This window comes from Cetorhinus maximus, chromosome 7, assembly GCF_964194155.1.
Source record: "Cetorhinus maximus chromosome 7, sCetMax3.hap1.1, whole genome shotgun sequence".
Lineage (NCBI taxonomy): Eukaryota > Metazoa > Chordata > Chondrichthyes > Lamniformes > Cetorhinidae > Cetorhinus > Cetorhinus maximus.
This window is the reverse complement of record NC_135885.1, coordinates 145,389,571-145,416,429: the sequence shown is the minus strand read 5'-3', so window position 1 is coordinate 145,416,429 and position 26,859 is coordinate 145,389,571. Positions and strand designations below refer to the sequence as shown.

Sequence of the window (26,859 nt, the reverse complement as noted above, 5' to 3'; positions counted from 1 at the left end):
TTCAGCTGCTTCATCAATGACCTTCCTTCCATCATAAGGTTAGAAGTGGGGATGTTCGCTGATGATTGCACAAGGTTTAGCACCATTCGCGACTCCTCAGATACTGAAGCAGTCCATGTCCAAATGCAGCAAGACCTGGACAATATCCAGGCTTGAGCTGACAAGTGGAAAGTAACATTCGCACCACACAAGTGCCAGGCAATGACCATCTCCAACAAGAGAGAATCCAACCATTGCCCCTTGATGTTCAATGGCATTACCATCATTGAAAACCCCGCTATCAACATCCTGGGGGCAGCTATTGACCAGAAACTGAAATGGACTAGCCATATAAATACTGTGGCTACAAGAGCAGGTTAGAGGCTAGGAATCCTGTGACAAGTAACTCACCTCCTGACTCCCCAAAGCCTGTCCACCATCTACAAGGCACAAGTCAGGAGTGTGATGGAATACTCCCCCCTACTTACCTGGATGAGTGCAGCTCGAACAACATTCAAGGAGCTTCACACCATCCAGGACAAAGCAGCCTGCTTGATTGGCGCCACATCCAAAAACATTTACTCCACCAACGCACAGTAGCAGCAGTGAGTACCATCTACAAGATGCACTGCAGAAACTCACCAAGGCTCCTTAGGCAGCACCTTCCAAACCCACGACCGCTACCATCTAGAAGGACAAGGGCAGCAGCCTGGAAGTTCCCCTCCAAGCCACACACCATCCTGACAAGGAAATATATCGCCGTTCCTTCACTGTCACTGGGTCAAAATCCTAGAATTCCCTCCCCAATAACATTGTGGGCGAACCTACACCACATGGACTGCAGCGGTTCAAGAAGGCTGCTCACCATCACTTTTTCAAGGGCAACTAGGGATGGGCAATAAATGCTGGCCTAGCCAGCGAAGCCAACATCCCATGAATGAATTAAAAATGAATGTTTTTTGGACAGGAGGAAAGTTTGTAGTGGAGTACCCCAGGGGTTGGTGTTAGAATCCCTGCTCTTCCTGATAAATCTTAATGCATAGACTCTCGTGGCACAATTTCAAAAGTGGCAGATGATACAAAACTTCAAAGTATTGTGAACTATGAGGAGGATAGTGTAGAAGTTCAAAAGGACATAGACGGGTTGGTGGAATGGGCAGACAAGTGGCAGATGAAACTGAATGCTGAGAAGTAAATGATTCATTTTGGTGGAAAGAAAGTGGAGAAACAATATAAAATAAAGAGTACAATTCTAAAGATGGTACAGGAGCAGAGGAACCTATATGCACATCAATCATTGAAGGTGGCAGGACAGGTTGGGATTGCGATTGACAAAGCATACAGTATCCTAGGCTTATTATTAGGGGCATGAGTACAAAAGGAAGGAAGTTATGTTAAACTTGTATACAACACTGGTTCAGCCTCAACTGGAGTAGTGTGTCCAGTTCTGGGCACCACCCTTTAGGAAGGATATTGTGAAGATGGAGGTTATTATTTTAATACTTTGGGAATATGGTGGTATTCTGTAAAGGTGTGTGTGTGCGCGCGGTGCATGCGGTGCGGTGTGTACGGTGCAGTGCGCGCTCGTGTGTGTCCATGATTAATTACACTGGGGGAAGGTTAGTAAAAAGACAGCTCGTCTGTGGGAACCGAAAGATGAAAAGGTAAAAGGAGCTAGATGCATGCTTTTGCAATGAGGGGCTATGGTGAAGTTGAATGTATGAGTAAATAGGTTGGGTTTTAAAATTTGCATTATGAGATAAGTAGGAATTTGATTTTTCAGCTGTTAAATTTCAAAAGGGGAGTTTAGAAGTGACAAGGGATTTTTATAAATAACAAAGGTTTCATAAGTAAACAATGGAAGGTTATTAAATTTTATTTGATCCAAAAGTGGAGGTAATAGGTAAACATGAAAGATTTTTATATTTTGGAAAGGTTGAGTTCAAAGAGGTGCTTAGGACAATGGAACCCAAGATGAAAGGGGAAAAGGATATTTAAGGAAAGATATTGTGCTAAGTGGTGTGGCTATGTGGGGGAGATGTCCCAAGACCAGATATGTGCTGGGAGAAGGTGAGAGAGTTGTGAATTTGAAGCAGCCATCGAGTTTAAGTGAGAGAAGTCCTTGCATTCAGAAAGCATCTGTTTCTGTAACCTTTCTTATGGATTTCCACAGCAGAGTGTAAGAGTGTGAGAAGTCGTGTGTAGGTACTAAAGTAACAGCAGGTTTTGCCTTGGATGATATTACTGGATTTTTATGATTAAAAATCTATAAGGGAGCTGTTGTCAAGTAATTTACTTGTGTATTCTGATCAAGTGAGTTTTTTTGGGGACTATTGACTGTGTAACTTTAATCTTGTGTGCTTAAGTTTTTTTTCTTCGTGTTAATAAATCTTTTAATTGTAAAATCCTGAAAGTGTTACTGGGATTCTTCCTTCATTTTCAAAATACAAAAAAAAATGTTATGATCAATAAGATAAGTTTCCCTCTGGGATTCGGCCTGCTCAGCAAATAACATCAGCTGTGGTCATAACAATATGAAGGCATTAGAGAGAGTGTAGAAAAGATTCATGAGAATGGTTCCAGGGATGAGGAACTTCAGTTATGAAGATAGATTGGGGAAATTGGGACTGTTCAGGACCGTTTTCCTTGGAGAAGTGAAGTGAAGGTCAAGAGATTTGCCATGAAAATATAATTTTCATAATATTATTGTAATTTAATGTAAAGATAGTTTAATGGTGGGGTTTGGATTAGTTTCTGTGTATAGGTGTGTGTGTGGGTTTTAATTGAACTGCAAACAGCTAGTCTGAGTGTTTTGGTGTATCAGAAGGGAAACTGGGTTTGAAATGCTAAATACATAAACATGGCTGAAGTTTTAGAATGGGAGGTGTGAAGAACATTTACATTTTTAGAGAAACCAGAGTTGTGGATTTCAAATAGATGGTAAGGTGTTACACCTAGCCAACAGAGGCCAAGCCAAATAGTGTGTTTATTTTTCCCAAAGCTTACTGATAATGAGTACCATGAAAGATTCATATTATGGGAAAAGTAAAGTTGCAAAGACAGATTGAAACAATGGGATTTACATTAAAAAGTGAGAAATATGTATAAAGGATTGAGGTTATGTGTGAGAAAGAAGGCATTTTAAGATCTAACAAGTGTGAAAAGCCTCCAGCCTCTATGTACCAAGCTGCTGTCTCCAGGAACCGAAGCTAAGAGAATTCATTTTAAATATCTCTGTCCAGGGGATTGTGTGCTTTGCCTGGGTCTGTTGAAATCTATTTTGTTTTACTGTTGCCTTAACAGAGGTGTAACTGGGAGCTAGATTAATAAGGGGATTTAGGAGTTACCATAGTAATAATTTGTAGACCTAAATTTGTGCTTAAAATCATTTATTTTATTAATAATGTTCAATTTAATTTTGTAAAAAACCTCTGAAGACTCGGTGTACTTATTACTATTGAATTCAAGGCACACATCTCGAATTAAACTACAAATTGCAAAAACAGTTGTGGCAGCTGTTTCAAGTTTCCCTCTGGGATTTGAGCAGCTCAGCATTTACCATCCACTGTGCCATAATAGATTTGATAGTGGTGTTCAAAATCGTGAGGAGTCTGGCCAGAGTAGATAGGGAGAAACTGTTCCCATTAGTGGAAGGATCCAGAGGGCACTGATTTAAGGTAATTGGCAAAAGAAGCAATGGGGATGTGAGGAGAAACTTTTTCACACAGCTAAGAGTGAGGTGAAGGCAGGGTCAATTGAGGCATTCAGAATAAATTGAATTATTATCTGCAAAGGAAGAACATGCTGGGCTACAGAGAGAAAGTCCTAATGCCCACCAATTTGAAACCACCATGAACCCGCCACAATTTGCTCCCAGAATCTCATTAGCTAAGCGGAACAACTTGGAAACCAGGGCATAGATTTTCAAGTCTCAAAAAAAGTCAGGAACAGGCCTGGGTTTGACAAAAAAAAATTGCTGGTCCACCATTTTCAATTTCCCATTGGAGAAGTAGCCCACACAAACTTTCCATAGGCAAGAAGAGGTTCAGGTCGTGACCCTGTATGCACATCCTCTGACATCAGGGGTTGCCACTGACAGCCCTAGGGAAACTTTGTTTTCTCTATTCTCCAGTATTTATCAGGTCGGGCAGGTTTTGGGAGACTTCCAAAAACCCGCCTTGAGCGGGTGAACCTTGGGAGGAAGCCTGCTGAGGTGCTGGAAACATTCAGAAGGGTTAAGTGTTAAATAGTTTGAAATGTCACTATTATATGCTACATTATAAGTTAGATGTGTTTTTACTGCAGTGATCATAGGGCTCTGTCTCACATTGACCAGTATTATGTAACCCTGAGATGCAACAGAGTACTCTGGGCTATGTCTTCAAAAGAGAAATAATTCATGAGCTTCAATCTCACATGCAAGCAGTGAAGATTGGCTTCTGGACATATGGTCGAGATGATGGGTAAGCAAAAAGGAGTTCACTACCTGGATCTGTAGAACATCCTGAAAACAGTCTCAGCTGAGAGACTAATGCAACATTAAGACACCACACCCTGCTACTTTTATTTATTTTTTCATGGACGTAGGTGTGGCTGGCAAGGCCAGAATTTGTTGTCCATCCCTAATTGAATATCTTGGAAAATTCCTTGTCCATGGTCATATTGTGCAGAATATCATTATAATTCTGCTCAGCTAAATATGGGAAGACTGCAAAAAGGCTTCATAGAATCTCTAGTTTTGCCTTCTCTGTTGAGTTTGTCAGTCAGTGAACTAAACCTCCCAAGCTCCCTATCTTTGATAGTTGATAGTATGTTTTTACCTTTGGGGTTAGGCAGTAGTTGATCAGAGCATAAACTGTAGACTGGGCTGAGAGTCTAAATAAACTTGGAGTTGGCTGGTATAATTTGTTGAGGACCTTAATGTATGTTCTTGCTTTATTTGTTTGTTATCTGTATGCTTTTTGTTCCACTAGCTAAGGACACTATGGTTGAACAGTATCATAGGTTCAATTTTCTCAGCATTGTTAATTATTCAAATACTTACACTTCCTAATTTAAAAAAAATTAATTGGTCAACAAGATATGGCAAAAAACCACTGGGAAAAATACACAATGACCCTGTGGGTTTCTGGTGACTGTTCTCCCCTATTTTCCACTTTGCAATTTAGTTCCTTTTAACGTACCTGGAGGATAACTTATTTCAGTTTGTTGTCTTTATAGCCTAACTGTAGGTAGATGTAAACATTTTGAGTGATGGAGTGAGTCATTTACAAGTTAGCAACTGGCAGATGAAAAAAGTTAGAAGATAAAAAACTAACTAGAGGACGAGAATACTGGAAGAGAAAAACAATCCTACCATTATGGGTGCATTATCCTGGATAACAGTCAAAGGATTTATAAGTGAAGTGTCTCCAAACTGAAGTGGTGTACTTGTGTCTTGAGCACGTGCATCGGTGCAAATTGTTTTGGACGCATTTGGTTGATCTCCTTTATCATTATAGTCATTGCATGTGTTTCTCCCCACAATTCTAGACACAAGAACATTAAAGACATTCATAAGAAAGTTCTGCTTATCCAAGCTCATCTTTCTATTTCACTAACTTTGTTCCCTTAGCATCTAACTGTATTTTGAATGACCCTGATGTTTTTGTCTCAATCGCCATGTCTTGGAGTTAATCAGTTACAGTAATTCCTCGCTTAATGTTGTAGTTGCGTTCCTGAAAAGTGCAATTTTAAATGAAACAATATTAAGCGAATCAGATTTTCCCATTACAACAAATGTAAAAGCTATAGTTAGGCTCTTTGCACCTTTATGATCAGAAAATAAAACAAACATTAAAACATTATACCATGCAAACTGAAATACTATACATTCCTAAATTTCTATATTCATAGTTGAATTAACTCAAAATAAAATGTTTAAAAATAGAGAAGAAATATACCAATTCTTTCTACTAACCACCTGCTTGCCATCTCTCCTGCTCACTGCTCCCGACCCTCCGGCATGCCACTTCCCTCTCCTGCTCCCTCTCACTTGCCACTTCCCTCACTGTGAATGAAGGCGGCGAGAGGAAGGAAATGAGCAAGAGAGTGAGAAGGGTTTCAGTGGGTGGATCACGGAGGGAAGCAGTGAGTGGGAGAGGTAACGAGTGGGAGTTTTTGGGAGAGGCAGCAAGTAGGGGGGTGACCAGCACGCAAGAGGTGGCGAGGGAGAGGTGGAAAGTGGGAGGGTTGGGGTGCAGGAGTGGCAAGAAGAAGGGGAGGTGGGCGGGAGGGGCAGTGAGCAGGAGGGGCAGCTCCAAAATGGTGCCATTCGGGTCATGCTATGTTGGCCCCAGCACGAAACTAAGCTAAAAATAGAAATCCCAATTCTAAGTGCGCATACCAGACCCATTATATACATGATGTTAAGGCAGAAAGAGTTAAAACAGGGCAACTTAAAATGGGGACTTACTGTACATTATTCACTATTCAACATTTTACTTTTGTTTAAACAAATAAAACTCAGTGGCATTTTAACATCGTTCTTTCCTTTATATGATTCAACTGTAACAGAGATATTTCATTCAGTATCTTAGCTGTCCAAATTTAAATAGTTAGATGTCTGTCTGTAGTCTGATGGGACTAATAGCCTTCTAGTAATTCACTGTAAAAACGCTTCAGTTCATTACAGTTGAACAGCTAGTTACAAGTGGCTAAACCTGAACAGAAAGCCTCACAGTTCTTGAGACAAGCTCTGTAAAATGAAGGCTAAATAAGCACACAATGAATAAAAATTATAGTATGAATTTTGGCTTTACAAAAATTCTTATCTTCAATAATATTACCATCATCTCCCTACCACAGAGTCCAATGTACCAATTAAAACTAAAAACATTAAAGACACATGTAATTAACCTGGAGTTTGTGAAATGTCAGAATTAAACTGATGACAGCTATAAACCTGGTGATTATCTGGGTAATCGGTTTATAATGCAGACATTTCCTTACCCTCCGGAATGGGCATCATTGGAAAATTGCATATTATCCATTTCCTCCCTTTTCAATCCCAGGTTTGTTTCATAATTCTGCTGTACCATGCTAAGCAGCTCCGAAATACTCAAATGCTAGAAACACAAGAGAAAAAAATGGTGAAAATGGAAATGAAACAAAAGAAACGATAATTACTTAGAATTTTCAATATTCTTTGATCATGAAGCATTCTCCAGACTGGAGTGGTGGGGAGCTGAACATTCAACTGTTGTGAAGAAATCATGCATTTGGTGGCATTCTTTTAGGTATCGATTCTTGTGGGCAACTGGTAATGTTGGTCATGTAGACTCAGGCGTTTACAGCACAGAAGGAGGCCATTCTGCCCATTGTGTCCATGCCAGTCAACAAAGATCCAACTACACTAATCCCATTTTCCTGCACTTGGCCCATAGCCCTGGAGGCTATGGCAACGCAAGTGAATATCTAAATACTTCTTAAATGTTTGACTCAACCATCCTTTCAGGCAGTGAGTTCCAGACTATCACCACCCTCTGGGTGAAAACGTTTCTCCTCAATTCCCCTCTTAGCCTTCTACCTCTTACCTTTCTTGACCAGTCTGCCATGAGGGACCTTATCAAAAGCCTCGCTAACGTCCACATTGACCACATCAAGTGCATTATCCTCATCAACACTCCTGGTTACCTCCTCAAAAAATTCAATCAAATTTGTCAAACACAACCTTCCCTTAATTGCCCGATTAATCCGTGTCTCTCCAATTACAGAAATATTCTGTCCCTCAGAATTCTTTCTAATAACTTCCCCACCACCGAGGTTAGACTGACTGGCCTGGAATTTCCTGGTCTATCCCTTTCTCTTTTTTTTAAAATAATGGGACAACGTTAGCAGTCCTCCAGTCCTCTGGCACCTCACCTGTGGCCAGAGAGGATTTTAAAATTACTGCCAGGGCTCCTGATATCTCTTCCCTTGCCTCCCTCAACAGCCTGGGATACATTTCATCAGGGCCTGTGAATTTATCCACTTTTAAGGCCACTAAACCCACTAGAATATCCTCTCTCTCGATTAATTTCCTCTAATATTTCAGAGTCCTCCACCCTGATGTCTTTACCTGCATTGTCCTTTTCCATTGTGAAGACCGACGCAAAGTATTCATTGAGGACATCTTCTGGGTCCACACACAGATTATCTCTATGGTCCCAAATTGGTCCTACTCTTTCCCTAGTTATTCTCCTGCTCTTTATATACTTAAAAAAAACCTTTTGGGTTTTCCTTTATTCTACCCACCAATGCTTTCTCATGCACTCTCTTAGCTTTCCTAATTTTCTTATTAATATCCCCCCCTATGCTTTTTACACTCCTCTAGGGACTCTGCTGTATTGAGCTCTCAGTATCTGTCATAAGCTTCTCCTTTTTTCTTAATCCTAACCTTTATGTCCCTTGACATCCAGGGTTCTCCAGACTTGGTCCCCCACTTTGTCTTTACGGGAACATATTTGCTCTGTACTCTCGCTATTTCCTCCTTGAATGCCTCCCACTGCTCTGACACAGTTTTATCTGCAAGTAGCTGCTCCCACTCCACTTGGGCCAAATCGTATCTCATCTTAGTAAAATTAGCCTTTCCCCAGTTTAGAACTTTTATTCCCGGTCCAACCTTATCCTTTTCCATAACTATACTAAATCTAACTGAGTTATGATCACTATCTCCAAAACACTCCCCTACTGATACGCCATCCAGCTGCTTGGGCTCATTTCCGAATATTAGGTCCAGAACAGCCCCCTCCCTTGTTGGGCTTTCAACGTGCTTGCTAAAAAAGTTTCTCCTGGGTGCAACTTAAGAATTTTGCTCCCTCGCTACCTTGCACACTAAAACTATCCCAGTTAATATTTGGGTAGTTAAAATCCCCTACTATTACTGCCTTGCAATGAGCCACAGTCCACCACTAGCTAAAGTGTACACACCAAAACATAAAACTCAACAAAGAGGAGTCCTCTGCAAAGCCTGCTAGAACGATCACATAGGAGATCAACATCTGGGGAATGCTTCCTGCTCCAAGTATGAAGTTCCTACAATATTCTCCACACCTGGTGCACCTTAGCCTAGTCCCATCTGGTGCAGAAGGTTAACAAGGAACAAAGAAAAGTACAGCACAGGAACAGGCCCTTCGGCCCTCCAAGCCTGCGCCGATCATATTGCCCGTCAACTAAAACATTTTGCACTTCTGGGGTCCGTATCCCTCTATTCCCATCCTATTCATGTATTTGTCTAGCTGCCTTTTAAACACCACTATTGTACCTGCTTCCACCACCTCCTCTGGCAGCGAATTCCAGACACTCACTACCCTCTGTGTAAAAAACTTGCCCCGCACCTCCTCTTTAGTTTTCTCCTCTCACCTTAAATCTATGTCCCCTAGTAATTGACTCTTCCTACCTGGGAAAAAGCTTCTGACTATCTAAGGAGCGGTTGGGGGTAGATTAAGAGACCCCAGCCAGAACTGATCTACAAGAGCATGGGCACCCATACTGCAAACCTGAGTAGCAATGTTCAGTAGGTAAACAGCGTGTGGATTGCTCCACACTCCAAGTTTAAACACACTGTTCTTGCTAAAATAAGGATGCCCATGAAGTAGCTGAGGATCAAATGGAATAACTTTTCAGTGAATCACGGAGATTTCGGTGATTAGAACTAGCCATGTTGCTGGTTTCCGGTTGAAAACAACACATCCTTGACTTTGGCACCATATACAACAATCGGTTGGTGTGTCTGGGTGAATTAATGTTAACAAGTTCAACATAAAAACAGACCTTATGAACATTCACAAAGTGTAAACAGTATTTTTGCTCAGGTTTACTGAAAGATGGATAAAAAGAAAGCATTACGTTTTCTTAGCCTAAACAATCAACAAGTAGCTAAGTCAGAAAGCTCTCATGTCATTCTTGGAATCAAATTCAGTCGAGCTGCAGCAGATCAGTGATCAATACCTTGAATAACAACTAATGTCTAAACCCTGAAATACTATACGTTGTAATTCAGGACTCAATCTGATTTTGCAAAAGTTAATGTGCCTTATTTTTATGCCTCTTAACCTAAAGCTCCTGCTGTGAAAGATTGCACCATTGGTGGCTCCAGTTTCAGTTTTCAGGATTAGTGAGATCAAAGCAACTAATATTTAGATTTCATTAACCCTGAAGGTTGAACCTGCACACTCTGCGAGGAATGGCTCACATCCTGATCCCTCAAATCCACTGCATCATCTACAAGGCTCAAATCAGGAGCGAGATGGAACACTTACCCCTCACCAGGGTGAGACACAATAACAAACCAATAAGCTTGACCGTACCCAGGTAAAAGCAGTTTGGTTGATCTACGCCCCTGTTACAGTCACTGACAAATGTACTAACTATGGGCTGCAGCATGGCAACTCGACATGATTACTTCACTAGCACCTCCCTTCCTGTGACATCTATCAACATCATCAAAAAGGAGTGATGCAGTTTAGGAATGTGGATCATCATCATCCTTTTACATCAATTAAGAGTTGGGCATTAAATGCCACCTTACTAGCGGCACTTAAATCGTGAGAAGACATTTAAGAGAGAATAGGCAACTCTTGTGGTGTCCATTGTCCACCCTATCCGAGATCCTTTCGTATGAAAAGAAACATGGTTTGGGAGCCGGTTTTACACATTTTTCATTTTCAAATCATGAAAGTGTTTACCAGAAAGAGTAGGTTTTGTTACCGGAAGCAATTTTGTTTTAAAGAATCTCATAACATGTACCCTGCTGGGGTTTGAAGAACTGTACTGGACTACTATTGAGTCACCAAATTTCACATAAGCACAAGAAAAGCATGTTTGGCCAGTTAAGGTTGCCTGGATTCTAGAGATTACAGGTGCATACTAAAGAACAGAATTCAGGTTGAGAATTCTGCCTGAGTGCTTCACATGCCAATTCAGCTTCATTGCTGGCAGTTGCGTTTTGTAGCAACCTTTCAGATTGATAGAAAATATTGAGGGGAAACTAAACGAGAGTTGAATGTCTTGAAGAAGCAGGGCGATCTGGCTTGCATGCTAAAGACATTTGTATTGTTATACAAGACTGATAGTCTTGTTAAGTCCAGTCTCTATTCCCATTTTTAAAAAAATACTCGGTGGTCAAGAAATTGGATCACAGTGTGCCCATTCAGTGGGCATAAAACGAGCACCTAAAGTCCAATATGATGGGCAATGAACGTGTGAAAGCTCATTCTGCACCACCAGTGCTGTGTGCTGTGCTGGTTAAATGTTCCACCATAGGCATTCAGGGCTTGTAACTGAAACAGGCGTTAGTCATTTGTGTATGCAAAGGACCAGTCAGAAACTCCCTTTACAAGATTCAATTATGACTGACCACAGCATATGCCATGAATGCTGTGGTCTGTTTCTTCAGGCGCTTAGTAGCCAAACAAGCAGAGGGTTGCTGAAGGCTGCCATGAGAAATGCAAGTTGCAACTTTTAAAAGCTAGATTTATCGTGAAGTCGAGCAGAAGCATGGTCCTCCCGTCCCACATTAAATCAGAGTGCAGTTGCCAGACATTGCTTTTCCTCCTTCCGATTGCTACCTCTGCCCAGGGCTTCGGCTGGCATCTTAGTCGGTTGATCTAGCTGCCACCCCTCCACCCCTGCCCTATGGCCGGCGAACCGGGTTCTCGCCCATTGGGAATATAAAAATGATGGCCTGTGCACCGATTTGTCTTAGTCCTACCACTGGCTTCAATCAGCACATGCAGGGTGCACTGCACTGGGATCGTGCATTCAGATTAGATTCAGCCAGAATCTAATTTCTGGGCCAGTTCTCTTTCAATGGTTGTGCCAGGTGATCCATGAGCATGCAGGGTTTTTTGTGATCAAGGAGTATACAAAAGGCACTTTAGTACCTAACATTTAGTGAAAGACACTGGAAACCAACATCCATGTACTGGCCCTTCTGCATTTACAAAGTCACCATTGGCAGCTAGTGGCACTAGCCAGAAAGTGTAATAATACACGTAACCTTTCATCTATACAATTAAAAGGAGTGGAGCAACCTACTTAGCCTTCTCACTTTAAAATGATAGTTTTCCCATTACTGCTAATATTTTATTACAATTATTACTATGTAGATTTGGAAGCTTCATTTTTCACAATTCACACTAATTTTGAAAAGGGGCAAGCAATATTTACAGTCATTTGGTAGTACAGAGCTTGAATATTGCTGAAAAAAGCATGCTGTTGAAGCTTTTTGTCTTGCACTCATCAGGACAATTTGCAAGAATACCAAGTGTTTTTTTTATTCATTCATGGGATGTGGGCGTCACTGCCTATGCCAGCATTTATTGCCCATCCCTGCATTGCTCTTGTTCAGAGGGCATTTAAGGGTCAACCACATTGCTGTGGGTCTGGAGTCACATGTAGGCCAGACCAGGTAAGGACAACAGATTCCCTTCCCTAAAGGACATTAGTGAACCGGATGAGTGATAAAAGGAACAACAATTTATACTTCATGGTCCGTGAGAGATCTTCAGAATTATGAAAGGATTCATTAGACGTGGAGATGTTTACACTTCTGGAGGGAGACCAGAACTAGGGGACATAAATATAAGACCGTCATTAAATTCAATGAGTAAAGAAGCTCCTCCTGAATAGCCTAGAGAGTGGCAAGAACGTGGAACACACTACCACCCGGAGTGAATAGCATAGATGCATTTAAGGAGAAATTAGATAAACACGAGGGAGAAAGGAACAGAAAGATATGCTGATAGCACGAGATGAAGTAGGGAGGGAGGAGGCTCGTGTGGAGCATAAACACGGTCACAAAGTAGTTGTGACAACTGGCCTCTATCTGTGCTAAAAAAATTCAATGCAATTACATTTTCGCCATCCACCTCTGAAGGGTATTTGTTCAATGCGATTGAAAAGTACTCTATTTGCCACATAGAAATAATTTTTACAGTTAGCAAAATGTCTCACAGCAGCAGGAAAATGCCCAATTGGAGTTGTCAAGCTCCCCCATCCCCACCCCATTAACCTGGCTAAATCATCCAGTCAGGGCTGCACACAGCTAAATTAAAGCTTATACATTATTTCCAAAACTTCTCCAAGATTTGGTTGTCATTACCCACTTTCCTCTTACCTCACTTTAACCTAGCACTCACCAGTTCCAGCTGCCGTGCTATTTCCTAATAACAGCCACAGTTAATGGCAGAAATCTTCTCCCATCCACCCATCCATTACAGCATGGCTTCCAGCTTCTCCATTCTTTCCCCCCCACCATCCCATGGGGATCCTATCCCTTCTTACTCCCTGTTGTTCTAAGGGATTGAACAACAGCTCACGCTTACTTTGGCTACAAATGCAGCCCAAAGAGCTGACTCTCCACCCAAAAACAGCCCACTACCCGAAGGGGTCAGAGAGGAATTTGAGCAATTTATCCCTCATTGACCCCAAGTTTATTTTCTTGCCTCCTTCAGACTGCGGGAGAAAGTGGAGCAGGGGAGTCTTCGGATGCTCTAGCCAACATGGCGTGGAGCAGAAACAGAAATTGCTGGAAAAACTCAGCAGGTCTAACAGCATCTGTGGAGAGAAAAACAAGAATTAACATTTCAAGTCCGTATGACCCTTCTTCAGTTAGATGCTGTTAGACCTGCTGGGTTTTTCCAGCATTTTCTGTTTTTGTTTAAGATTTCCAGCATCCGCAGGATTATCATGGTGTGGGGCAGGCTTGAGGGACCAACTGGTCTTTTCCTGCCTATCAATTTCATGCATGATATTATACTTGTTGATCTCCAGTTACCTCTCGATTCGAGGATGTTGCCTACTCAGGGTCACAAGTTTCTGCCATGGGTCTTCATGTGACTGAACAGGTTGATTCTCGACCCACAGATCTTTGGGCACATGGGACAGGATGTCCACGAGCTAGTCAGATCCAGAGTGTAGGATTTGAATCCTTTTCTTTCCTTCTCTGCCGCTGCCTCATCATTAAGACGTTGTTACTCAAAGCGTGATGTAGCCTGACGGACAAGTTGTCATAATTTTGAAAGATTGGTAGCAAGCTCCTCCCAGTCACTTAGTGTCAATGCTGCCACATTTCAATAACAGCTTCAGAATGTCTTTGAAGCATTTACTTTGTCTTCACCAGGGACGTTGGCCATTTGAGTTGAGAAAATATGACCTGGACGGGGAAATGCTTTTCAGCCATCTGGACACTGTGTCCAGTCCATTGAAGTTGATTTTGCAGGAGTTTTGCTTGGATGCTTGTAGAGCTGGCTTCAAAAAGCACACTAACATTTGTTCAAAGGCTCTCATATTGAATCCGGAGGATGTGGCGGAGGCGCTGCTGATTGCATCAGCAATATGTAGGAGCACTAGAAAAATTCAGAGTCCAGATCTCAATGCAATATCAGAGTGTGGTGATGACTGCTCTGTGCACCAGTATTTTTATTGACTTGTGGAGGTCTTTGTTGTCAAACACTCACTGCTGTAATTTGTAGAAATCTGAGCTAGGGTAGCTGATCCAGTTTTGGATCTCCTCGTCGATAGTGGCCTTTTCAGAGAGGTGGCTGCCAAAGCATGGGAAGTGTTCAACATACTCCAGAGTCTCTCCTTCAACATAAATAGGAGGTGGAATATTTAGCTGACCAGGTATGGGCCAAAGTATGAGTTTTGTTTTGGCAAAATTCAAGGACAGACCAAGTCTCTTGTATGCAGAACTGAAGAGATTAAGAGTGGCTTGCAAATCTGGTGTAGAGCGGGCAACAGCATTGCAGTCATCCGCAAACTGTAGATCAGGTCAGTTTAGTTTTGGCACGGAGGTGACTGAGGTTAAAGAGTTAACAATCTAGGTGGTATTTAAGATTTACAGCAGAGGGCACGATCTTTGTGAGGTAAATAGCCACTGTTAGGTAGAGTGTAAATAATATAGGGGCTATCACTCAGCCTGACTTGACCCCCGTCTGAATTTTGAAGACATCAATTTATTACAGTCATGTCATATGTCTGAACAACTTATTAGGAAGATGGACACATTTACTTTTTAAAGGAAGCATAAAATATGGACAACTTAGCTTGACAAATGGACTCCAGGGGATCAGGTGGCTTATTTTGTGGTTTCGATACAGACAAGAATGAACTCATAATATATAAAAGCAAAATACTGTGGATCCTGGAAATATGAAATAAAAACTGAAAATGCTGGAAAAACCCTGCAGGTCTGACAGCATCTGTGGAGAGAGAAACAGAGTTGACGTTTCGAGTCCATATGACCCTTCTTCAGTGCTTAACTCATGTCTGAACGTACCTCTGGAAACTCATTAAAATGTAAATGTCCTTGTGGAGGACCATCAATTGAAGACATATCAAGGTGCAAGTTCATTTGTGGAATTTACAGAAACACAAATACAATGGTTGCCCCAGACTTGGTGTATGCAAACTTGAAACCTAACGAAGAGGGGTCTAAAGAAACCATTTTATCACAGGCAGGTGCAAATTGTGGCATTCATTGCTCATTCTCTGGCAATTAATTCTGCCATCAAGCCATTGTCTGGACAATGGACAACATTGCTTCTGTTGTCACATGAAAACTGGCTTGAGATAGCAAATATCTTATCTTTTCTAAGAATAGCCCAGAGAGAGCTGGTCTGGGATATGAAGACCAGAGGGAAACCACCTTGTTGACCACAAGACAGGACCTTGCCTGAAAAATCCACCATAGCCCCAATTCTCTGCCTAATTCATTTTACCTGCAAGATTATATTTCTTCACTATAGATCAGGTTTGGCTAGAACTTTAACTGAAAAGCTATAAACCTGCTATTGATTGGCATACCATTGAGAGTTCATTACCAGAAACCTCCAAACTTCATTAATTCATTAAGGACGACCTTCTTGAAGCATAGCAATATTGACTTTTGGGAAGTAACCTAAGTGCATGTTGCATCATTAGAAATCATGTGTGTGTGTCGGTGTGTGTGTGTATTTTTCCAGTGTTGTGAGAAATAAACATTAATCCTTTGACTTAAAAGCTTACCAGAAAACCTATTATGTGCCTATTCTTAAAAGTCACTCAACATTTCTTCTTTAAAAGTCAAGAGAGGAGAAAAAGAGAGAAATTATCCCACATCTCTCCTCTGTTCATAACATGTTTCAAATCTCCTACTCAAGACAGTTGCAGTCGTATCACCATGAAGCGGTTGCAGGATTGTGAAGAAGTTTCTTGGACATCCAAATCTTTAGAGCACAATCCATAGAGCCTCACGATTTACTGAGTCAATGGCTTTGATCAGGTCGATGAACGCAGTGAAGAGTTCCTGATACTTGTTCTTGGACATTTTTCTTGGATTTGTTTAGCAACAAAGAACATGTAAAAGGTTCCTCTGGAAGGTCTAAAGCCACAGTATGTCTCTATGAAGATTTCCTGAGCCCACCGGCTTTGAAGACCTCAGCTGGAATACCATTGAGGCCATAGGTTTTGTTGTTTCTCATCCATTTGATTGCTTGTTGCAGCTCTCCCATCGATGGTGGTTCATCCATTAGATTCTGCAGGGTATTGGGCTATAGCATTTTAAAAAATGAGGGAGGAAAAAAAGAAAAAACAGGGAATTACAGACCGATTAGCCTAACATCAGTGGCAGGAAAAATGCTAGAGTCTATTATAAAGATGTGATAACAGGACAGTTAGAAAATATCAATGAGATTAGACAAAGTCAACATGGATTTATGAAAGGGAAATCAAGTTTAACAAGCCTACTGGAGTTTTTGAGGACCTAACCAGCAGAATAGATAATGGAGAACCAGTAGATGTGCTGTATTTGGAGCTTCAGAAAGCTTTTGATAAAGTTCTACATAAGAAGTTAGTGTGCAAAATTAAAGCACATGGGATTGGGTTAATATATTGGCATGGATTGAGAATTGAAGTTAGCAGACAGGAATAAATGGGTCTTTTTTGGAATGGTAGGTGGTGACTAGTGGGGTACCACAGGGATCAGTGCTTGGACCCCAGCTATTCACAATATATATATCAATGATTTGGATGAGGGAACCAAATGTAATATTTTCAAGTTTGCTGACAACACAAAACTAGGTGGGAATGTGAGTGGTGAGGAGGATGCTTAGAGACTTCAAGACGATTTCGACAAGTTGAATGAGTGGACAAATACATGGCAGATGCAGTATAATGTGGATAAGTGTGAAGTTGTCCGCTTTGGTAAGAAAAACAATATGGCAGAGTATTATTTAAATGATGATAGATTGGGAAATGTTGATGTACAAAGGGACCTGGGTGTCCTTGTACACCAGTCACTGAAAGCAAGCATGCAGGTGCAACAAGAAGTTAAGAAGGCAAATGGTATGCTGGCCTTCATTGCGAGGGAACTTGAGAACAAGAGCTGCAGTCTTATTGCAGCCATACAGGGGCTTGGTGAGACCACACCTGGAGTATTGTGTGCAGTTTTGGTCTCCTTACCTAAGAAAGGATTTACTTGCCATAGAGGGAATGCAGCAGAGGTTCACCAGACTGATTCCTGGGAATGGCAGGGTCGTCGTATGAGGAGAGATTGATCTGACTAGGCCTGTATTCACTGGAGTTTAGAAGAATGAGAGGGGATCTCATTGAAACTTATAAAATTCTGACAGGGATGGACAGACTGGATGCAGGGATGATGTTTCCTCTAGCTGGGGGGGGGGGGGGGGGGGGGTCTAGAACAAGGGGTCACAATCTTAGGATACATTTAGGACTGAGATGAGGAGAAACTTCTTCACTCAGAGGGTGGTGAACCTGCGGAATTCTCTACCATAGAGGGTTGTTGAGGCCAAGTCACTGAATATATTTAAGGAGGAAATAGATAGATTTCTAGACTGTAAAGGCCTCAAGGAGTATGGGGTGAGAGCAGGAGTATGGCATTGAGATAGAGGATCAGCTATGATTATATTGAAAAACGGAGCAGGCTCGAAGGACCAAATGACCTACTCCTGCTTCTATTTTTTCTGTTTCTAGCATCTGCTGCCATTGTGGATTCATGGTTCAGGAGTCGTTAAAAATGTTCTTTCCAGGATTTACGATTGGCATTGTCATCCTTAAGAAAATAAACCCCATCCATTGAGCAAAGGGGGATTTATCTATTTGACCGTGGGTCTTTAGATGGCCCTGGTGACTTCAAAAAAGCTTTGCATGTCATGATGGTCAGCATATTGTTGGTTCTCTAGGGCTCGCTCCTCCCATCACATGTTCTTTATCTTTTGGATTTATCTTCAGGTGTCAGCCTTGAGTTGTTGGAATGCTGCCTTCCTGACTTCCGAATATACGAAATAGGAGCAGTAGGGGCCGAATGGCCTACTCCGCCATTCAATAAGATCATGGCTGATCCGTTTGTTTTGAATTCCACATTCCCATCTATCCCCCGAATACCTTTGAATCCCTTGCCTAACAAGAATCTATCCAGCTTTGCCTTAAAAATATTCAATGATCCCACCCCACCACCTTCGGAGGCAGATAATTCCAAAGTCACACAACCCTCAGAAAAAATGTCTCATCTCTGTCCTAAAAGGGCAACCCCTAATTTTAAAACAGTGCCCCCTAGCTATGGACTCACCCACCAGAGGAAACATCCTTTCCACATCCACCTTATCAATACCATTCAGGATCTCATATACTTCAATCAAATCACCCTTCACTCTTCTGAACTCCAGTGGAAACAAGCCCAGTCTGTTTAAGCCTTCCTCATAAAAGAGACCGCTCATTCCAGGTATCAATCTAGTAAACCTCCTCTGAACCGCCTCCAAAGCATTTACATACTTCCTTAAATAAGGAGACCAAAACTGCACACAATATTCGAGATATGGTCTCACCAATGGCCTACATAACTGAAGCATAACATCCTTACTTTTATGTTCAATCCCTCTCGTAATAAAGGATAGCATTCCATTAGCCTTCTTAATTACTTGCTGTACCTGTATACTAACTTTTTGTGACTCATGCACTAGAACACCTAGGTCCCTCTGCATCTTGGAATTCTGCAATTGTTCTCCGTTTAAGTAATACTCTACTTTTTATTCTTCCTGCCAAAGTGAACAACTTCACATTTTCCTACATTACATTCTGTCTGCCAGATCTTTGCCCACTCACTCAACCCATCTATATCCATCTGCAACCTCCTTGTGTCCTCTTCACAACACACTTGTATAGAGTCAAAGAGGTCTACAGCACAGAAAAAGGCCCTTCGGCCCATCGAGTCTGCACCAGTCAAACAAGTACCTAACTATTCTAATCCCATTTTCCAGCACTTGGCCCATAGCCTTGTATGCCATGGCATCGCAAGTGCACATCCAAATACTTCTTAAATGTTATGAGGGTTTCTGCCTCTACCACCCTTTCAGGCACTGAGCTCCAGATTCCCACCACCCTCTAGGTGAAAAAATTCTTCCTCACATCCCCTCTAAACCTCCTGCCCCTTACCTTAAATCTATGTCCCCTGGTTAATGATCCCTCCACCAAGGGGAAAAGTTCCTTCCTGTCTACCCTATCTATACCCCCATAATTTTATACACCTCAATCATGTCCCCCCTCAATCTCCTCTGCTCCAGGGAAAATAACCCAAATGTATCCAATCTCTCCTCATAACTAAAACTCTCCAGCCCAGGCAACATCCTGGTAAATTTCCTCTGCACTCTGTGCAATCACATCCTTCCTATAATGCGGATTCCAGAACTGCATGCAATACTCCTAGCTGTGGCCTAACCAGCGTTTTATACAGTTCCAGCATAACCTCCCTCTTCTTATATACTATACCTCGGCTAATAAAGGCAAGTATCCCTTATGCCTTCTTAACCACCTTATCTACCTGTCCTGCTACCTTAAGGGACCGGTGGACATGCACATCAAGGTCCCTCTGATCCTCGGTACTTCCCAGGGTCTTACCATTCATCGTGCATTCCCGTGCCTTGTTTGTCCTGCCCAAGTGCATCACCTCACACTTATCTGGATTAAATTCCATTTGCCACTGATCAGCCCATCTGACCAGCTCGTCTATATCCTCATGCAATCTAAGGCTATCCTGCTCACTATTTACCACTCCACCAATTTTCGTGTCATTCGCAAACTTACTGATCAACCCTCCTACATTCAAGTCTAAATCGTTTATATGCACCACAAACAGCAAGAGACCCAACACCAATCCCTGTGAAACCCCACTGGACACAGGCATCCAGTCACAAAAACACCCCTCAATCATCACCCTCTGCTTCCTGCCACTCAGCCAATTCTGGATCCAATTTGCCAAATTGCCTTGGATCCCATGGGCTCTTACCTTTGATATCAGTCGCCCATGCAGGACATAATCAAAAGCCTTGCTGAAGTCCAAGTAGACTACGTCAAATGCATTGCCCTCATCTACACACCTGGTCACCTCTTCGACATATTCAATCAAATTGGTCAGACATGACTACTCCTTAACAAAACCATTCTGACTGCCCTTGATTAATCCCTGCCTCTCCAAGTGTAGATTAATTCTGTCCCTCAGAATTGCTTCCAATAGTTTCCCCACCACTGAGGTTAGACTGACTGGCCTGTTGTTCCCTGGTTTATCCCTTCCTCCCCTTTTGAATAACAGTACCACATTAACTGTCTTCCAGTCCTCTGGCACCTCTCCTGTGGCCAGAGAGGTATTGAAAATTATTGCCAGAACCCCTGCTATCTTCTCCCTTGCCTCACTCAACAGCTTGGGATACATTTCACCCGGGCCTGGAGATTTATCTACTTTTAAGCCTGCCAGACCAGTTAGAACCTCCTTCTTTTCTATGCTAATTTCTTTAATTATATCACAGTCCTTCTGCCTGATTTCTACCCACATCATCTCTCTCACTTGTGAACACCGACACAAAGTATTCACTTAGAACCCTACCTACGTCTTTTGGCTCCACACACAAATTACCACTATGGTCCTTAATGGGCCTTACTCTTTCCCTAGTTATCCTCTTACTCTTAATGTATTTGGAAAATAACTTTGGATTTCCCTTTATTTTACCTGCCAATGTTTTCTCATGCCCCCTTTTTGCTCTCCTAATTCCTTTTTTCAATTCTCCCCTACACATTCTATACTCCTCTAGGGCTTCCGCTGTTTTGAGTCCTCGGTATCTGCCATATGCCTCCCTTTTTCTCTTTATTCAATCCTGTATATCCCTCCACATCCAGGGTTCCCTGGATTTGTTGGTCCCACCCTTTGTCTTTACTGGAATATGTTGGCCCTGTATTCTCCCTATTTCCTTCTTGAATAAGTCCATCTGCTCTGACGCAGATTTACCTAAAAGTAGCTGCTCCCAGTCCACTCTGGCCAAATCATATCTGATCTTGTTAAAATCGGCCTTCCCCCAATTTAGAACTCTGATTTCTGGCCCATCCTTGTCCTTTTCCATAACAACCTTGAATCTAACGGAGTTATGATCACGATGTGCAAAATGCTCCCCCACTGATACCTCTAGCACTTGCCCAGCTTCATTCCCTAAAATTAAGTCCAGGACCGCCCCCTCTCTTGTAGGGCCTTCTACATACTGGCTTAAAAAGCTCTCCTGGATGCATTTTAAGAATTCCGCTTCCTCTAAACCTATCACACTATGACTAACCCAGTTAATGTTGGGGAAGTTGAAATCCCCCACTATTACTACTCCATTATTTTTACACTTCTCTGAAATTTGCCTACATATCTGCTCTTCTATTTCTCTGTGACTGTTTGGGGGCCTTTAGTACACTCCCAGCAATGTGATTGCTCCTTTTTTGTTTTTCAGTTCTACCCATATGGCTTCATTTGAGGAGCCTTCTAATATGTCATCCCTCCTTACTGCTGTAATTGATTCCTTGATCAATATTGCAATACCCCCTCCTCTTTTACCCCCTTCCTTGTCTTGACTGAAGGTCCTATATCCTTGAATATTGAGCTGCCAATCCTGCCCCTCTCTCAAACATGTCTCTGTGACAGCAATGACATCATACTTCCATGTGTTAATTTGTCCCCTCAACTCATCTGCCTTATTCGTCAGACTCCTTGCATTAAAATAAATACCATCCAACCTTGCCAAACTCCCTTGTGCCTTAACTGGCCCATAATTTCTATGCCTTCCAGACTCACTTGCTCTCTCTTCTAATTTTGGCTGTGCATCTCCCCCTGCTGAACCTCCTCTCAGGATCCCATCCCCCTGCCAAGTTAGCTTTCCTACCTTTGTGTCATCTGCAAATTTACCTACCATGCCTTCAATCCCCTCAACCTGCAACCTTCTACCAAACGGAGGTAGTTCATTCTTGTTCTAGGAGGTCACATATTTAAGCATTTTTTTTCAATCGAACCAGTCCTGGTGATGACGATGCTCGAACTCAATGGTCTGGGCACAGGAGTCTAGTACAGTTGACTTTATCTGATCTTGCTGTTCTGGAATTGAGTAAATTGTGTGAAGATTTTCCAGATTGATCCCGGGCTGCACTTAGAATTCCTCTCTTTTGTCGGGCTGCTTTAGGGCTGAAACATTGATCTTCTTCCTCTTAGGTTTTTGGGTCTTCCAAAGTCTTGGTGCTAGGTGGATGTCCATCACTGATTGATCAAGTCTGTGATCTATCCTGCAGGCACCAGTCCCCCATATGGATCAAGTGATAAACACATCAGTTAGATCTTTGATCCAAGAGATGCCAATGCTTTGATCTAGGTTGTCTCCATGTGGTTTTGTATTTGTCCTTCTGGCAGAAGAGAGCATTTATTATAATGAGGCCATGTTGAGCAGGCACACTGTCAGAAGGAAGAAGCTATTTGCATTGTCTATTCCCACCCGTTTGGAACAAACAGGGGATATACCTTCTACCAGAAAGGAAAGGCTGACGGCTGCCCTCATGTTCAAGGGATTAGTTTTGTCATGTGGAACAGGATGTACTGCCAGAATTCCCCAATTGTAAAAATGAAAGACTCATGACACTTTACCTACAGCTCAGCTGTAACCAATGTGGTACCATCATCAGTGCTTATGCCCTGACCCTTGACTCCAATGAAGATGTTTTGGAAAAGTTCTTTTCTGACCTTGAAGTCCTTACTGCCATCCCAAAAGAAAATACCATCCTCTGGGGAATTTTATTGTCAGGGTCGGTTGATGTCCGGAGTAGAGCCTTTGGGAAAAACTCGTTGATATCCTTCTAACATTAACATAAGCACCATAACAAAAGTACACTTGCAACTATGCAACATAAAAATTCAAAAACAGAAAATATTTTACAAGTTTGCAGCAACAAATGCATAATTTTTAATAAGCACATATAAAACCAAATCCCATGCATCGGTTGGCATAGGAAAGGATTCATATCTTAGGATCAGCATCTAAAATCATTGTTGTCTAGGTGCAAGCACAGTAGAAGCAAGGAATGTCATTTGCCATAAATTTCCAAATATAATATACATTTTCCCCTAAAATTGATCTAGAAGTTAGAGTACGTATTATACATGATAACAAATCAAAGTGGGTTTTTTTTGCAGCCAGTAAGTGGGTCGGATGGGGAATTCAGTCGATCCTGTTTGGGCTTGACTATCTTTCCCTAGCAAAGGTTGTATTATTTTATTAGGCTCATAGATGAACTCAGGGTAGATCTCAGTTTGCCTGCCTGGCACTATATAAGGGCAAAAGATTGGAAACTCTCACAGGGAAGCAGGTAGATTACAAAATTGCTGCCTGAAAGAGGTTTAAACAGTGCATCCTTTAGCATTTCTTTCAAGATTGGCTTTGTGACGGTTCTCCTCTGAGGCAATGCATCTGAGGATTGTAAGGCTTTACTTCACCAAAGGACTCAAATGGCATAATAAGGAGTGCAGGATGTCATCCAACATCCAAAACTTTTTATGGGATGACAGATACTCAGGGTCCAGATATGTTATATGTTATATCATATAAAACATGTGAGAGAGCAGGTAGTGCAGGAATCCTCAAAGTGAGGCGCTCATGAACAGACCTCCAAGCCTGTTACAGCTGGCGTCCATCACTTACAACTGGTCTGTCATGCCCCTGGAAATAATGACACTTTGACCAGAGTATTGCAAAAGTTTAGTTGCATATTATACACAGTGGTAAGAAAAAGTTGACTTTTAATTCACAAAAGTCAAGGCACATATTACTTTTGGAGACATATGATATTTGGAAAATTATGGTATTCAAACACACTCTCTGCCAAGCAGACTAGTGACTGAGAAAAACCTCAGTTTGAGTCAGATTGGTAGAGTCCTTAGATAGTAAAATCACAACAAAATAACCACAATAAAAATACACACACGATATATTTGCATTACACATTACAGAATGGCTTTTGATCTACCTACATACAAATCTATATATTAGTATTCAGATTGATTTTCAATTAAACAAAAGGAACCATTTATTTTCATCTACCTGCCAACAACTGCTCCCTTAGTGACCTCACTGCCACCTATAAAACATGAATATAAGATCTAAGTTAATTAATAAAAGGTATTCCCACAATCCAAGCTGCAAACAACTACAAAAGTAAGACATTCTAATTAATTGTCCCACCCCCACTTAAACTAGCTTATATTTCATCTCTCTTCTATTTTTACTTAGTTCTGTTGAAGGGTCATTCGGGCTTGAAACGTTAACTGTGCTCCTCTCCACAGATGCTGCCAGACCTGCTGAGTTTTTCCAGGTATTTTTGTTTTTGTTTAAGACATTCGAATTACTTGGCTGAGCATGCGAATATCACCTTCACCACTCAGCTATTTTGATGAATCTTACCTGAGGTTGATAATTGTTGAGACCAGTTATGACACAAACGTTTCAAACAGTCACCGGTAAGGATATTTAGACAAAGTGACCAGCACTCAGATTATTCAGTTCGTCCATTAGCTGCCTAGCTATCAGATTGATTACTGAAATCATTCTATTGACCCCTGACAGCTGAGCCCACCCACTAAGATCAGAGTCCCAGGTTTCTCATACCTTAAAGCAGACAGACCACTGTGGTTCAAGGTGGGGCAGCTCACCACCACAATCTCAAGGGCAATTAGGGATGGGTAATAAATACTGACCTTGCCAGCGACATCCAGATTCCATTTGAAGTGAGTTTTTTGTAGTCTAGCACAAGGCAAAGTACTTCACCACTTCAACATTGCAGAAGAAAAAAAATAAGTGGTTAATATGAGTCATCTTTCAAGCCAAAACAAAGAAAGATTTTGAACAAACTTAAAGCAGAAGCCAGTTTCATTTTTGCAAAGCCCTTCCTGCCTAATCTGGAAACATTACCTGTATTGTTCCACGCCCATGCTTGTGTGACACGCTGACATTTGTACACAAGCAGCAGACTCTGTAGAACCTGCTTAATATGGAAGCTACTCCAAATGCTGAAGGTTGAAGTGGGAGGTTTTAAAGGGTCAAAGTTCACATCAATGCTGCTGTTTCCTGTACAGGTTGATGATTTTAGGTGGATCAGGGTTCCTGGGTGTGACATAGATGATTCTTACTTTCAGCACAACCAGTAGAATGAAGAAATGTGGCTTTGCCAGTTCAAGAGAATGCATTTCTATTTAACTATTTGGTGTTGCTATACTTTAAATATTATTCAAACAATGGTATTCATTTTAATCAGTTCTCCATTTTAAATTGAAAACCCTTTCTCTAGCTTTTATAGTAACTAAATTTTTTAAACTGGCATTTAAATGCTGAAACATTTTAAGTAACAAAAGAACTTCTGTGAGGACTATAACTTTATGAGCTAGATGACTCATGATCAAGCAGATATTTATGTGCTACCTGTACAAAACACATTCAAGTGTGTTATTTTAGTACATTTATAAAATATCAGTTAGAAACATCAAGAAAATTCTAAAAGTGAGATTTTCAGTCACAAATCTGGCACTTCTAGTCACTAATTTTCTTTATTCAGTGTGTCACTGAATAATAACCCAGAGGCCTGGGCTAATGCACTGGGGACACAGGTTCAAATCCCATCATGGCAGCTGGTGGAATTTAAATTAATTAGTAAATCTGGGATATAAAGCTAATCTCAGTAACGGTGACAATTAAACTATCATTGATTGTCATAAAAACCCAACTGGTTCACTAATGTCCTTCAGGGAAGGAAATCTGCCAACTTTATCTGGTCTGGCCTACACGTGACTCCAGATCTATAGCAATGTGGGTGACTCTTAACTCCCCTCTGAAATGGCTTAGCAAGTCATGCAATTAGGGATGGGCAACAAATGCTGGCATTGCCAGCAATACCCACATCCCATGAAAGAATGAAGAATAAAGACTGGCTGGGAATGGTAAATACAGGAAGAACAGATTCTGACAGTGAGGATAATCAGATGCAAGCTGGGAGCTCTCTTTCATTGAGCTCCATAAACATAGCTTAATGTTGAACTGCATTCTTCAGCGCAAAATAAAACTGACATTCAGACTTTTTTTCATTGCCAAATTTCTGCATACCATCTTCTCCTAAAAGTGTTGACCTTTTCCCTGGAAATGGTGTTTCATGGGCACTCCAGTTCTAATCTCAAGTGATCACAATTCTGGTTTGAACCTTGATTATAATTGTTGACAAGCAATTTAACAATGGCGGTTGTCAGGGCCAAGTCCAATCTTATCCTCACCTGAGACACAAGCACACAATTATCAGAACAGCAAACAGGAGCAGGAAACTTAGTTGTTCCTTCCCTTTCCAAATACCAGAGATATTAAGATCAATTGTAACACTCCTCCCACTGAAATCAGGTAATTCAACATTGATTGGGTGTCAAAGCTGAGAACCTCCTGGTCTGTATGACTTTGGAGCACATTGGATATATTGGCTAACCAATCATGGGAGTGTCCTCTCTGTTAGTTTTTGCCAATTCCTCCCCCCAACTTACTT

At 41.5% G+C, this 26,859-nt stretch overlaps 1 protein-coding gene across 4 annotated transcripts in view; it reads right to left on the bottom strand.

The window, feature by feature from the left end:
* Window positions 1–26,618, bottom strand: part of gramd1c (GRAM domain containing 1c) — a 53,928-nt gene extending 27,310 nt beyond the window's left edge. The window contains exons 1-4 of one of the 4 annotated variants that reach the window (XM_078546066.1): window positions 26,600–26,618; window positions 25,037–25,108; window positions 6,970–7,085; window positions 5,336–5,507 (exon numbers count right to left, since the gene is read on the bottom strand). In XM_078546066.1, the coding sequence (XP_078402192.1) occupies window positions 5,336–5,507; window positions 6,970–7,058 (261 nt within the window). In that variant the 5' untranslated portion in view covers window positions 7,059–7,085; window positions 25,037–25,108; window positions 26,600–26,618. Of the gene's footprint in view, window positions 1–5,335; window positions 5,508–6,969; window positions 7,086–24,743; window positions 24,864–25,036; window positions 25,109–25,250; window positions 25,366–26,599 lie in introns of those variants that run through there. The other 3 variants (XM_078546065.1, XM_078546068.1, XM_078546067.1) reach the window with 3 other exon arrangements.
* Window positions 26,619–26,859: the final 241 nt, after the last annotated feature.